This window comes from Peromyscus leucopus, chromosome 3 (genome assembly GCF_004664715.2).
Source record: "Peromyscus leucopus breed LL Stock chromosome 3, UCI_PerLeu_2.1, whole genome shotgun sequence".
Lineage (NCBI taxonomy): Eukaryota > Metazoa > Chordata > Mammalia > Rodentia > Cricetidae > Peromyscus > Peromyscus leucopus.
This window is the reverse complement of record NC_051065.1, coordinates 41,855,827-41,871,330: the sequence shown is the minus strand read 5'-3', so window position 1 is coordinate 41,871,330 and position 15,504 is coordinate 41,855,827. Positions and strand designations below refer to the sequence as shown.

The 15,504-nt window shown below is 39.4% G+C and overlaps 1 protein-coding gene across 1 annotated transcript in view; it reads left to right on the top strand.

The window, feature by feature from the left end:
• Cntnap2 (contactin associated protein 2) overlaps positions 1-15,504 on the top strand; it is a 2,034,995-nt gene that overhangs the window by 1,302,988 nt on the left and 716,503 nt on the right. The window contains exon 13 of the mRNA XM_028876400.2: positions 12,186-12,386. Coding sequence (XP_028732233.1) covers positions 12,186-12,386 — 201 coding nt within the window. The remainder of the gene's footprint in view (positions 1-12,185; positions 12,387-15,504) is intronic.

Here is a 15,504-nt window from a genome sequence, read left to right as displayed (position 1 = left end):
GCAATTGTCCTGCACCTGCCATTCCCTCGCCTATGAGTAACAAGTCTAGCCAAGGACTTCTGACAACTCCCTTAACCTGCTAGATAAAGTCCAGCCTGCTCAGTTGGCCATGGATAGAGTTGTCACTCTACTTATTTCCAAGTTTTGTTCAGTTTTTTTCCTAACAATTTTGAAAAGCTACTTTCTTTGACAGCAAAAATAGTAAAAACTCCAAAAGTTTACTTTCTTACCTAAGAGTGGTAGGCGACCCTGTGGGTTGTGGAAATAATTGCCAGTTAGAAATAATGAATCCCATTAATGTTGTAAGCATGCTGAAATGACAAAAAAAAAAAAATGAAGAGCTGGTTTGTTTTCTTCGAAACATTCCTCCAAACAACCTATCTTTTCAAATTGCCAGACCACAGATTTGTTGGCACTGAGGGAAATATGATGGGATGCCTTACAGGTACATTGAATTCTGTATGTGTCTACCTCCCTGGGTTTCATGTAACCAGGTGGCTGAGCAAGGTGCCTTTAACTGTGTAGTCTTCCCCACTCCTTTTAATCACCTAGTACTTATTGAAAACACGTTCAAAATGATGTGTTGATACCAGGCAATGAGGACTAAGCCATTAAAATGAACCACCATTTTCCTCAGGGATCATCCATAGAGGCTGCTGTGTGAAATATGTTCCAATACAATATGATAAATGGAGACAAGAGGTAAACAGGTTGTTGGGGAAGCAGGAGACAGACAAAACATCTTCCACTGGGCTGACATTGAGGAATTGGGAGGTGGGCAGTATTTTCTAGCCAAGTACTTAGATGTGGAGAACTAGGAGACTAAGAAAAATGCCAGGACAAGTGAGACCATCTCTCTAGTGGGTGAGTAGAATTTGCTGGGGTAAAAGAAGAAAAGAAAGAAGTAAAGGAAAGATAAAGGGAGAGAGAAAAATCACCTAATACATTTGTACTTCTGTTATAATTAAGGTGATAACACCAGTTTGAGTCCCTCGAATATGTTCACCCTGCTATCTGAAGGGTTTTCTTTCCCTAAAAAGTTATTTCTAGCTAATTATCCTCACTAAGGAATGTAATCTGTCAGCCTGTCTTGCTAATGTTCCTCACAATGGAGGCTGCTCCAGTGAATAGAAACTGACTTAATGGGGAAAATTAGATACTTAGAGGAGTTGATTATTTGGGGATTTTCTTCCAAGGTGAAAAATGTCATCTGTCTCATCAAGAAATTTTTAACCGAGGCTGGTGGCTGGGTTGGAGGAAGGAGGAGGTTCCAACCTCTCACAGGGAAGCCACTTAGATCCAGAATACTGTAAGACCTCTCCTCTGGGTTTCAGCTCCCTATGTACAGGGGTAACAGTGATTGAGGGTCAAGGTGAAAGAAAGGGCCACCTTAGAAGACTGTTCTGTTAGACCAAACCAAGCAGGAATGTTCAACTGTGTGACATCTGAGACAACAAAGCAAGGCAGTAGAATAAAGTAGAGATTTTCTTTTTTTTTTTTTTTTTTTTTTTTTTTTTTTTTTTTTTCGAGACAGGGTTTCTCTGTGTAGCTTTGCGCCTTTCCTGGAACTCACTCTGTAGCCCAGGATGGCTGGAACTCACAGAGATCGCCTGCCTCTGCTTCCCGAGTGCTGGGATTAAAGGCGTGCGCAACCACCGCCGGGCGAGATTTTCTTAAAGTACAAAGGCGTTAAGATGGTCATGTGAAAGAAAGCAGTGGCTGAGGACAAACTAGAACACCCCTCCAAACACACACACACACACACACACACACACACACACACACACACACACAGAAGAGAGAGGGGGGGGCTGGCCTATCATAGGACATGTACCGGAAAAAGTACATGCTATGAGAATGACCTACATCCTCTTTGTGTAGCCATTGTCATTAGCCCCATACCCATACGCTTATGGGCAGCTCTAACTAGGCTTTCTGAGTTGGAAAAAAAGTTAGAAGGCTGATATAGGTGGAGGGGAAACCTGGGGCTGGAAGATAATAGCTTTTACCTCAAAGAAATTGAGTTTATTTATTCTGGAGTCAAACATGAGAGACCATGGCCCAGGAACACAGACTCAGGTCACTGTAGCTAGAGTTTTCCTGCCTTGCCCACAGTCAGGACAAATCTTTGTCACCTGCCAGTCCCACAGCCGCTCAGACCCAACCAAGTAAACACAGAGACTTATTTTGCTTACAAACTGTATGGCCATGACAGGCTTCTTGCTAACTGTTTTTATAGCTTAAATTAACCCATTTTTATAAATCTATACCTTGCCACATGGCTCGTGGCTTACTGGTACTTTACATCTTCCTCGTTCTGGTGGCTGCTGCAGGCAGTGACACCTTCTGCCTTCCTGTTCTCTTATTTCTCCTCTCTGTTAGTCCCACCTATACTTCCTGCCTAGCCATGGGCCAACCAGGTTTTATTTATTGACCAATCAGAGCAACACATTTGCCATACAGACCATCCCCCAGCACAGCCATGTGCAGACCATTTCAGACACCTGCACTCAGGCCCATGGTCCTAATCATCCTCTATGCAGATCTGCTGGGAGGAAACCAAGAATGGGCTCCCACAGGACATACAGAATATCCCACAGCAAGTCACCCTAAACACTGTGTTCCAATATGGCAACAGTTTCATGAAGTTTTATATAGTGACAGAAAAAAAAGGATATCATAAACCAAGATGTCTTTCAGGCACATTGGTGGAAACATCAAGAAGATGGGCAGCAACCAAGTGGGGAAACCCTCTGCTGTAGGCTACAGGTGCTGTCTGATTGACAGTCTAAACATTAGGATAGTAGAAGTTAGGGGTCTGTTTATACATTCCAAATGGATGTACCTAAAGTCACAAGGAAGTTAAGTCAAATGAAGAGGTAGGTAATATAGGGCTATTTAGAGGATCAAGAGCCCAAGATGATTTGACTCTGGCCTACTCTCCACAATCACTGAAGTTCTAGTCAGCCTCATGGAATGTCCAATATGAGTGTGGTTTCTTTCTGAGAATTTCACATCCACTGGGCTTCTAATCTTTTCCCCAGCTCTGGCCCACCTCCTTCTTTGGAAGTTCTTTCCTTCTTAACAAAGTATCTCTGCTTCCATCTCCTTCAATTCATTGCTGTCCAATTTATTGTTCTGGGATACAAGCATTTAGAAATCTCAACTAGGATCCCTGACCATAACAAAAGCTTTTCAGAAGGAAGTAGGAACAGGTGGAATTTCTCAGGTTAGTTCGCTGACTTAACTGCCAACTGAAAATAAAGCTCCTCAGCCATCAAGGGAACTTTTACACAGATTTTACATACACTGAAGAAGTTGGCCTAAGTTAGAGTGGTTTGGGATGTGTGGTGTGCTAGGTGCCATTGCTTGGATTATCCTATCAGTTCTCTGAGATGCAGTTTTCTGTCATTGTTGTTTCCCTTCAACCCTTGACTCTTCGGCTGATTCCAGTCTTCACACACCAGAGCCTAGACTGACACTGGCCCTAGGGCACACTGTGCAATGTAAAAAAGCTCACATCCAACTTGCTTCATCTGTAAGGAGGAAGGACCAACCCTGAGCACCAAACAATGTTATCACCAGGAAAGAAAGAAAATGGTGACAGCATTGTATCTTAAATACGATTTTGTTTTGTTCATTCACAAATTCTTACAGTTCAATATCTTACAAATATTATGAAGCCTGGCAAACCACAGGAATCTCTAGATTCAAATCTTTGATATTATCATCATCAAATTATGAAATTCAAAATACTTTCGTTGTATCACCTATGAAGATTTTCTGTTTGGGTGGGGTTTTGCTGGTTTTTTTAAACTAAACATTATGGGGCTCCCTTGAACCCCCAAAACTATACTTCAAATGAATATTTCACAGGACTCTCTGATGTGATGGAGGGACTTGCTAGAAATTAAATAGACAAAAGTCTTAGTATATACTGTTGCACAATAGTACTACAGACTAGCAGGATATTTTCAGGTGATGGATGTCAAGAGTAAACTAAATTTACACAGTAAAAGCCAAATTCTTCCTATAAAGTGGAAGAAGATACAGACAATACAATATGAACTCCATGAAGAAGCACTAATATGCTATGTTAGAGCATGGTGATTGTGTGACTGGGTATGTTAAATGTGCTATAGTAAAGGGCAAGGCAGGTGATATGTTTCAGAGTGTCAGATGGATGGGATATGTGGGCATTATTTGGAAGTATGAGCTGAGGCTGGATTTGCAGTGAGGGAGGAAGCCTTGGTACCATTTGGGATGATCTCCTGGACAGAGGGAAGAACAAGACAGAAGTTTGCAACTTTGAAAGTTTAGCATCTTTGAAATGCAGTTAGGATTAAATGTGGTAGAGTTGATATTTGGAATAATGAAATAACCATTCTTTTCAACAAAATGCAAACAACTTTGTCTTAAAATCTTAGTAGGTGTGCAGGCACCAGGTTTCTCCTGGTCTGTTTGAGGGGCCCCTGGCTGTGGGATCAGGATCTATCCCTGGTGTGTGAGCTGGCTTTTGGGAGTTCATTACCTATGGTGGGACACCTTGCTCAGCCTTGATGCAGGGGAGAGGGGCTTAATCCTGCCTCAACTGAATGTCCAGGCTTTGCTGATTCCCCATGGGAGCCCTTACCCTTTTAGGGGGAGGAATGGGGAATGGATGAGGGAAAAGCTGGAAGGGAGCAGGAAGAGACCTGAGAGGGGGATCTGTGATTGGTATGTTAAATGAATGAAAAAAATCTTAAATAAATAAAAAAAAGATAGGAAAAAAACCTTAGTAGGTAATGAGTGTATTTACAGAGCCACAGGAACCACTAGCCAAGGATTCGAGGTGATATTTCCTTTGTCTCCAAGTTTGAATTCAGATCAAGATCTAGTTATTCTCCTAATGCATAAGCATCAAAGAGGAACATTACTTGTCACAGGAGTCTGAAAACTCCTCATAGCTGCCATTGGATTCCCTTTTTATTGGGTTGAAACAGGTTGCACTGTATAGTTCAGGCAGCCTTGAACTCAGGCTCCCCCTGCCTCAGCCTCTCAAAGGTTGGGACTACAGGCATGCACCACCATACAAGTTCCAGATGAGCTCTTGACTAACAAATAGTCACAAAAGACATCTGTAGAAAAAAGAAAGGGAATATTGGCTTATGTTGATGTAAGTGCAGTCACCAGCTCTAGCTGTAGTGGGAAAGAATTTCAGAACCTCCCCAACGGAACAAAAACATTAACAAATAGCTCACAGTATCCAAGAAAAAAAAAAGACATGGATTCCAAATTGTTTTTCAGATGAGTGAGAATGAGCTACAATTATTTATGCTTGTTCTCGGTACTTGATGCATCATCCATCTTTGGCCTGGAATTGTGAGCTGAAAACTCATCACGATTTCCCACCACCTGCGGAAACATCATCTGCACTGGGAACTCATTTCCTCTCTGCTTCCCGCGGAGTCCCATCTGCTTTACATACCTTATTTCTCAACACGTGGTTAAAGCTGCTCACACCACCTGAGTGATGTGCATAGCTGGGTTATGGCCAGTCCAAACAGCCAGAGCCAGCTACAGTATAGAATCTCCAAGCATAGGCCTGCAGAGACTCATGCGGGGGGCACACATAATGCATATTTGGGGAGGAAAATAAAGACAGTGACAGCAAGCCTATTGTGATTTAAGACAGCAGGCTCCCAAATATTGAAAAACCTTCTAAACAAAATTATTACCTGTGGCTTATTTTATGATGAACTTTCCTACTGAAAGATTGGTAATGTTCTCAAATGAATCCAATTATAAATGACTAAAACCCTTCTATTGCAGGATTATGTGGAAACTCTCTATCGTGTAACGTTCTGCAAAACAGTCTTCTAAAAGTGAATTCTTCAGATAACTAGAAGGGGAAACTCAGAAATTCTGTTCAATTTTCAATAAACTCCATATAGTTTTTTTTAAGTGACCAACATTTAGTGATTTTGTGTATTTGAGCATTTACATAAAACTAAAACCCAGGCACATCTTATTTGTATTTTACCTTCAATCTCTTGATTTGAAAGATAGCCTACACCAATTAAAAAAAAAAAAAAAAAAAAAAAAAAAAATACTCTCATATTGAAATTTTTAAATATTATTTTGACAATACTTATTAATTTAAAAAATATTTTTTTTTTTTTTTTTTTTTTTAAATAGTAAAATAAAAAATATATTATATATTTTATTTTGTAATACTTGATTATATACTCCAAATTAACTTATTTTTCATGCTTTTTAATAGACTTTTAGGCTTTCTTCCTTTTTTAAGCTTTCTATAGGAAAGAGTAACTACAATACAGTTTCTCATATAAATGTTTGAAAAAAAAAAAAAAAAAATAAATGTTTGAAAATTCTGCTTACTGGCTCCCAATGGCTTGCTCAACCTGCTTTTTTTGTATAATCTAAGACTACCTGCCCAGATATCACATGACCCACAATAATCTAGTCCTTCCCATACCAATCATTAGTTGAGAAAATGTCCCACAGACTTGCTGACAGGCCATTCTGATGGAGGCATTTTATTTCTTTAAAAAAAAAAAATTATGAACTTAAAAAAAAATACTTTTCTGTCCCTCAGCTCTCCCAGATCTTCCTCCTCTACCCACCCAACTTCATGTTCTCTGTCTCTCTCTGTCTCTGTCTCTATCTCTCTCTCTCTGTCTCTCTCTCTCTCTCTCAGCTCTCCCAGATCTTCCTCCTCTACCCACCCAACTTCATGTTCTCTCTCTCTCTCTCTCTCTCTCTCTCTCTCTCTCTCTCTCTCTCTCTCTCTCTCTCTCTCTCTCCAATAACAAAGGAAAAAAACCTATGGAGTCCAATTTGTTTGGCCTGCCCTGGAGCATGGGAACATGGTTGAGATACCCAGTGTTACTCCACCGGAAAAAAAAAAATTTCCTCTCCCAGCAGCTATCACTTACAAATAGCTTCTTGGTGGCTTTGTGCTGTTTCCCAACTTCTTTGCTGAGATGTGATCTAGCTGGAGTTTGTTCCGGTGTTCTGTGCACTGTCAGAGTCTCTGTGAGTTCATGTAGGCATCTTTCCTGTTGGACTTAAAAATCCTTCTTTCTTAAAGTGGTCCAAAACCTCTGGAATATACAGCTTTTCTACCCCTGCTTCCACAAAGATTACTGAGCCTTGAGGAGAGAGGTTTATAAGGACACCCCATTTAGGACTTGAGTGTTCAAAAGTCTCTAACTCTCTGCATATTGCCCAGTTGTGGGTCTCTGTTAATTGCTATCTAGTGCAAGAAGAAACTTCTCTGATAAGGGTTGAAAAGTGCACTGACCTATGGGTATAGCAGCATGTCATTAGGAGTAATTGTATTGCTATGATCATTTAGAAGGCAAATAGTAGGTTTTTCCGTAGAGCCCATGACCTATCTAGTCTTGTGTTCTTGGCCTCATTAACACTATCAGGTATAAGCCAGGCGGTGGCGGTACACACCTTTAATCCTAGCACTCGGGAGGCAGAGGCAGGTGGATCTTTGTGAGTTTGAGGCCAGCCTGGTCTACAGAGTGAGATCCAGGAAAGGCACAAAGCTACATAGAGAAACCCTGTCTTGAAAAACCAAAAAAAAAAAAAAAAAAAAAAAAACAACACTATCAGGTATGGGTTCCATATCTTGTAATGAGCCTTAAATTCAATCAAAAAGTAATTGGCTACTACCCTAACATTGTGACACTATAGTAGCAGTGGGTATATCATGCAGTCAGGTCAATATTACAGCTCACAGTTTTCATAGCTGGATGAGTTTGATTACTTTCTACTTCAGTAGCTTATATAGCATATCCTATCACTATACACCACCTAGTGTGGATGAAGCATCCAGTTGGGAATCAGCTCAATTTCTCCATATTCTATGTTATAAGCACGTGATATCTTCAACAATAGGGACTTACTTTCAGGTTGTGGATGATAACCAATGGCATTGGCAATAGTCCTGGATGTTTGGGGAGGGAATATGGGTCCCCTTTGGCCAACAACTCAACAAGATGTAATTCATTCCTGGAGGTTTAGCTTGATGGCATAAAGATGTCGAGTTGGAGCATTATCTCCCTCATTATATGGTGATTCCATTTAAATTCCTCATACATATATATGTGTGTGTGTGTGTGTGTGTGTGTGTGTGTGTGTGTGTGTGTAATACATACACACATATACATATAGTGTATATACATATAGATGTATAATTTTTAGGAACATTCTATAGTCATAGGATTCCATATGACATTTCAAAAGGCCTTTAGGGTTAGTTATTCCTCCCCATATTCAATACATTAGCCTGCCCCCCCCCCCAGTCTACCTGTTCTAGTTCTCCTTGTATCTCTTTGTAACACTATATTCAATAGCCCTTTCCTTGGAAGATCCCCTCTTCCTACTTTGACCGTTTACTAACTGCCTAATGTCTATGGCTATTCTAAGTGAAATACACTATCGAAATCAGAGGAAACATCCACATATTAGAGAAAATATGTAAAAATTTGTTTTCTGACTTTGAGTTATTTCATTCAGGATAATTGTCCATTCATGTCGTAAATTCATTATTTACATGGATATACTCTAATGTGGAATTGTTTCCATTCATCATTCTGGTATCTTGATGCTATTATGAATAGAGCAGCAATAAACACAGATGAGCAAGTGTCTCTGCAGTAGTATGAGAGTCCTTTGGGTATATGCCCCAAAGTGATATAACTGAATCTTATTGTAGAACTATTGTCAGCTATTTAAGGAACCTCCACACTGATTTCTGTAGTGTCTATACCAGTTTGCTTTCCCACTAGCAGCAATAAGTGTTCCCCTTTCCCAGAATCCTTGCCAGCATGTGTTGTCATTTGTTTTATTGATCTTGCCATTCTGATTGAGGTAAAATCAAACATTTTTGCCTTGCCAGTGAGATAAACACAAAATAAAATCACTATAGCTTTAATTTGTATCTCCCTAATTATAACACAGGTGTGTTTCCCTGTGTGTTAATGTCCTAGTTATCTGACCCACTTGGAAAAATGCATATCCCCATCATTTCTTTTGGATTATTTCTGTTCCTGTTATACTTTACAGATGCTCTTAATGTAGCTAGGTGTTGTAGAATATTATTTTAACCAGGCAAAGATGTGTTACATTTGTTTATGCTGTACAATATTACTTTAATTGTGTAAAGGTGTGTTACTTTTGTTTATGTTGCATTTGTTTAATTATGAAAAGATGTGTTGCATTTGTTTTGGCTTGCCTGCCTAAGACACCTGATTGGTCTAATAAAGAGCTGAATGGCCAATAGCTAGCCAGGAAAAGGCTAGGCAAGGCTGGCAGGCAGAAAGAATAGGTAGGAGAACTCTAGTCTTGGGAGAAAGAAGAACAAGAGAAGGAGGAGAGAATGAGGGACATGCCAGGGCAAGAAGCCAGGCAGACAGACATAGAGAAGCATTAAAAGTAAGAAATACAGAAATAAGAAAGGAAATAAGCCCTGAAGCAAAAGGTAGATAAACAGGTTAACTTAAGTTAAAAGAGCTAGCCAAAAAAACGGCCTAAGCTAGGCCAAGAATTCAAAATTAATGAGAAGTCTCTGTGTTATGACTTGGGAGCTGGTTGGAGGTCCAAAAGAAAAAGCCTGGTACAGCTATATGTTGATCTTTGTTAGATCTATATTTTATAAATATCTCATTTAATCCATGGCTTAACGTTCACATGACTTCTGATATTTCAATGAAGAAGATAGTTTAGTTTTTAACAAAATCACATGTATTTGCCATGATAATACCCCAATTTATGCCTTGTTTAAAAATAATATAACTATTCTTTTCTGTCTCCTTATGTTTATCTGAAAGTCCATATTTCTCTTAGGACTTTAATCCAATTGAAATAGGTTTTTATGTAGTATTAAAGATATGGATTAAAATTTATTTTCATTGTGTGGATAAATAATTTCTCTAATATATCTAATGCCAGCATTAATTACCATCTTCAAAGTATATAGATTTTGGCTAAAGTTTTAAACTTTACTTTCATTATTCTAATTGCCCTTACCTACACCAAATTCAGCCACTCCATTTTGAAGAGAGAGAGAGAGAGAAAGAAAGAAAGAGAGAGAGAGAGAGGGGAACACTGCTATCCTGACCTATTACTCTCTCCTTTTCTCCCTGACCTAAAGCTTGGCTGACAGCATCAAGTACCAGTTATTCTCCTGCCTCTGCCCTTCGCGGCTCTAGGGTTACAGGCAGGTACAACATGCCTAGTTTCTTACAGGAATTTTTGAACTGCCTCAGTGTGCAATGGCATATTTGTTTCTGAAACGGTGGGTTGGCCCTGGCTCTCCTTTCAGCATGTTTATTTCTAGCCCAGGAAGCAGTCATTCCTTCATAGATCCTAATTTCTTCTCTTAATGGCAAATAGTATTTAATGATGGCATTTGGTATTAGGCATAGCATCTTGTACTGGAGATTTTTTTTTCATTGTACTAAGTTCAAGAATAGGTCAACATTTCAAAATAAAGATATTGTCTTAGGTTCATACTGATGTTTTCAATTAAAATTCAAATAGAGAAGGAGTTTTAATTTAATTTTATAAAGCTTATAATCGATTCTGCTTTTTCTTCTTTGAGACTCCCAGGTTCCCAAACACAATAATAATTATTCTCTCACCTCACTCCACACTGTATAGAACACTTCAATGCCAAAAAAGGGGGTGTCTCTTTTGTCAAAAAGGCCAGTGTGGAAAGATTATTTGTTCACAAGAGAGGGATGATGCATATTCTGTTAAGAGCAAACAGCTTTGAGGAAGGGCTATGGTTGGATGGGGTGGAGGTCACTTGAGAAAGAGAGACAACTGAATTACCAGAAGGCAAGTGGTATGTTTCAAAGTCAGGATATAGTAGGGAGACAGTGAGCTTCACACTGGGGCTGCAGACAGATGTCAACATCCCGACCAGAAACAACACTCCTTTTGGTTAGTGAAACAATGTCTTTCATTATTTTAATAAAGTATTATTTTTCTACTTTGTTGTTAAAAGCAGAACATAGATCTAAGATGAGAAGAGACAGCACTAGGGAGAGAGCTCACCAGCTAAGAGAAATTGCAATGAAAGGAAGAGGGCCTGGGTTCAAATTCCCAGCACCCACATAAAAGATGGGGATGGCTATATGGCTTAGCAAATCCAAACACTGGGCATACAAGTGGGCAGATCCTTGGAGTTTGCCAGCTGGTCAACCCTGTCAAAACTGTGAGCTTCAGGCTCAGTAAGAGACCCCATCTCAAAAGGTAAGGTGAGATAATGTTAATATAATACATATGTAAAATGGAATAGCTGTAAATGAAAAAAAATGAAATTTTCAGGAAAATGGGTGGACTTGGAGTATATAATATTAATCAAGGTCACATAAAACTCAAAAAAATACTCATGTTCTCACTCATGTGGAACCTGAACTGTAATGTGTCCATGTATGTATGTAAACAGCTGTAAGTGTGGATACAGTATAATATTTAGAAAAAATTATCTAGGAAAAGTAATATTTGGTGTCAAGGAAGGACAAAATATAGACAAAAGGATACACAGTTGTAGAAGAGGACGTAAAGTTAATTGTTTTCCTAGCTTCAATTTTGCATAGATTTTTTTCCCTTTTTTGTGGTAGATAAGTGAATCAAAATGTAATTTAAAATGAAAATATAAAACACTAAGCAAAGCTCCATTGCTTCATAAAGGCTATTTTAAATAGATAGAAGTCCATCCAGATGTACAGAGCTTAGGCATGGGCAAGTGTTTGAGTGGCTTTCTTAATCTACCAGAGTGATGTTTTTATTTCTGAGTTCACTGCAGTTATCTGATTAAAGAAAAAAGTAGTCAGATCTTGGTTGTGTTGGTGGATCAGTACTACAAAAGCATTTTTTAAAAAGTACAGTAGGAAATGATGGAGAAAAACACTTGACATGGCCCCCTTCTGCATTTGCAGGCATGCACACACATACACATGTGCATACAACACACAGACACACAGATATAACCACACACACACACACACAAAAAAAAATACTGTCAGAACTGCTCCCTCTCATTCAGGTTTATACCAATTTAATGAAAATAGCAATTAAAATGTAGCTCAATTATCTTCTGATGTTTGAAGGAGTATGGGAGTACTAATGAGCTGCTGTCTTAATTATCTCTCTGCCCACAGAGGACAAGGTGTGGACCATAGTGTCTCACGACTTACAGATGCAGACGACAGTGGTAGGCTACAACCCAGAAAAGTATTCGGTGACACAGCTCATCTACAGTGCCTCCATGGACCAGATCAGTGCCATCACCAGCAGCGCCGAATACTGTGAGCAGTACGTCTCCTACTTCTGCAGGATGTCCAGGTTGTTGAACACTCCAGGTAGGCTGCGATGGAACATCGCTTTTAATTACTCTCTCAGCTGGTGTTTGCAATTGCCTGAACAATCCAACAGGTGTGGCTTATTATCTTCTCGTCCACTCATCGGTCTTTAGTGTGCAGACGGCTGTAAATAAGTCCATTGTAATCATTGGGATTGTTTTCTGGACAGCGAAGCTCAGAATACATGGTTTTTAAAGCAATTCCATTATTTTAAGTTCATGGATTTTTTTTTTTTTTTGCTTTTATGCACATATACAAGGTGTGCTGTTAATACTTGTTCATCAAGCAGTTGCCTTGGGCGAAAGTTTGTCAGAGCTCCTTGTGAACTTTCAAGTGTTGCTCTTTGAGTTCCTCTAGTATCTTTAACGTAAAGATGAAAGCCTTCTGAAGGCTGTCTGCCAGAAAATCTGGTATAAAGCAGCAAGAGATTTTAGGGCTCTTTGCTGTCCTTTAACAGTGTCTTAAGAAACCCTTCCTGAAGTTCCTATCATGATTGTCTATTTTACTAATATATAGTGTATGTGTGTGCACAAGACTGTTTTAGGGTTTAGAGAACAAAGAAGCCCCCAAAGTTATACTCAAAATGCATTCTCCACAAGAACGCCTCATGTGTTAGGGGTGGGGCATGACACTAAATTTAAGATGTGGGCAAAGATATGCATTCTTTGGTCTACAACACAGCACCAAAAGTGAGCATGAGCCTTGAGTGAAGGGAATAGTGCCTTCAGATTTGCAGCTGTGGGGTTTTCCAGATGCATCTTTGGGATGTTCATTGAAGTTGAACTTCTGTATATTTGCCTATCTTATGCAGTAAGTAAAGCTGTTATCTATTTATCATGAGCAATGTATTTTGAAATATGATTGCAGAATGGCTAAATCAAGCTAATTTGCATATGCGTACCTTACCTTTTTGTGGCAAGAACAATTTTCAAGAATGTAATATAACTATTACAGACTATAGTGACAATGTTCTACTATGGATCCCTTGTTATCTGGCCTCACTTTCCCATGTTTTTTTTTTTTTTTCTGTTCAATTGGGAAAAGAATGTCTGTTTTGGTGAGGTACGATATTAGGCATCTATGAGGTCTATGGCATGTAAAGACATGAATGGTATATTTTTAATTAATAAGCATTATTATATCATTGCATTGTGTCAAAGAGTAGTAGGCTATGCGATGCCCTAAATCAATACTGGATTAGATCAGCATTCTTTGGTAACTGCTTGTGGAGAAGCATTAGAGACAAAATATAGATGATTTTGTGATTGTGTGTTTCTCCTGTGCAAAGCCTTGTGATATTAGTGTGTTTATAGTGTACACCATCGACTCTAGAAGAGTAAAATCCGAAAATATAAAAATGATAAGTTTAGAAAATTAGGCCTTGTATTGTTTGGCAGAAAGATGTTTATGGTGGCATGTTGAAGCAGTGTGTCACTGAAAAAGCAAACAGAAGTCCCCAGGTTGATACTTGGGAATGAATGGCAGTAGATGTGATGTGAATGGCTCTTCTGGTGCTGTTCAGAAGCCCTGGCCTGGGCAGTGAGTATGGACGTGGGTGGATGCAAGTAACCGCTATGCTGAGTCCCCACCTGTCCTTGTGAGTTTACGTGTTTCTGAGCCTGCGTGGGCTTGAGAACAACACACAGAACTTAGGAAACCAGAGCGGCCAGGCTCCACTCCCTGTGTTTTTGATACAGTGGATCTAAAATGAGGTTGAAAGTACACATTTGTTTTGAGTGCCATGAAATGAACTGTGTTTCTAATGATACATATGTGGAAGCCCTGGTTCCCAAAATGGCTGTATTTGGAGATATGGCTTTTAGTTGATAATAATATTAAGTGTAGTCAGAATGGAGATGTCCTAATCCCAACTGGATTGGCAGCTTTACAGAAGATTAAAGTTCTCTCTCTCTCTCTCTGTCTGTCTCTCTGTCTCTGTCTCTTTCTCTGTCTCTCTCTCTCTCTGTCTCTGTCTCTGTCTCTCTCTCTCTCTCTCTCCCCCTCTCAACCTCCTCCCTCACACTCTCTCTCCCTATCTGTCTCTCTCTCCCTTCTCTCTCTCTTTTTTATCTCCCAGCCCCTCTCTCTCTGCAATGTATGGACATGATAAGGAGGCCCCTGGCATGCCAAACTAAATCTACCAGCTCCTTGAACTTAGGCTTCTTTCCTCCTGAACAACAAGGGAACACATTCTCACTGCCCCAGCATGTCTCTGGCATTTTGCTTTGTGGTTCTAGCAGATACATGATGAGTTCTCAGATGATGTCACATCTGAATGGGCTGGAGACCAACTCTGAGAATTTGAGAGTTCTACACAGCCCAACAGGTGTTCCTGTTGTCCTTGACTGCTCTCAGAAATTTTTCCTGGACCCTGCTTACACTGCTAGCAAGTATTAGCCAATGATTGTGGAAAAACCAAGGGCAGAAAGAGTCATTAATGAATCTCATCAGCTTGTTTTTCTCTGTTTCATGAGTGAGTGCTCTTCAGAGGCTCTGTTCACAGATTTCAGTTAATTAGTCTCCAGTCCTGGAATGGGAGAGGAATGGGACAAATTGCTCATCAGAAAGAAATCTTGGTACTTTCATTGGTATAGTCAAATTTTCATTATCAAATTCTTCTAGTAGTTAAAATATAATAATATTTTTTTTAAATACAGGAGAGCTGTCAAATAAGCATACTAATAACTTACAGTTTATGTACCAGGAGAACTGATTTAAGGCTTATTAAGGCAACTAACCTTTATTTCTTTTGGTTTAATAGGTAGGCTTCCCTCTTTCCTTCACTAATAATATTTTTCTATCAGCCACACAAAGAATCTCACATCCTCTTGCTCTCTTTTATATGGTGTATGATATACAAAGCTTAGGAAAAATAAGAGAAATGTGACAGTTTTAACTGTCAACTTGAAAATCTAGAATCACTTCAGAGGAGGAGTATAAAATGAGAGGTTACATAGACAGGGTTGGTCTGTGGGAGTTTATAGTGATTGGTTATTTGAGGGAAGAGCTCCCCACTGTGGGTGGCAGCATTCCCTAGGCAGGAGATCTTGAACTATATAAGAGTAGATAGAGCTAACCACTCTGTACACGGATTAATTCATTGCTCCTAACTCTTGAT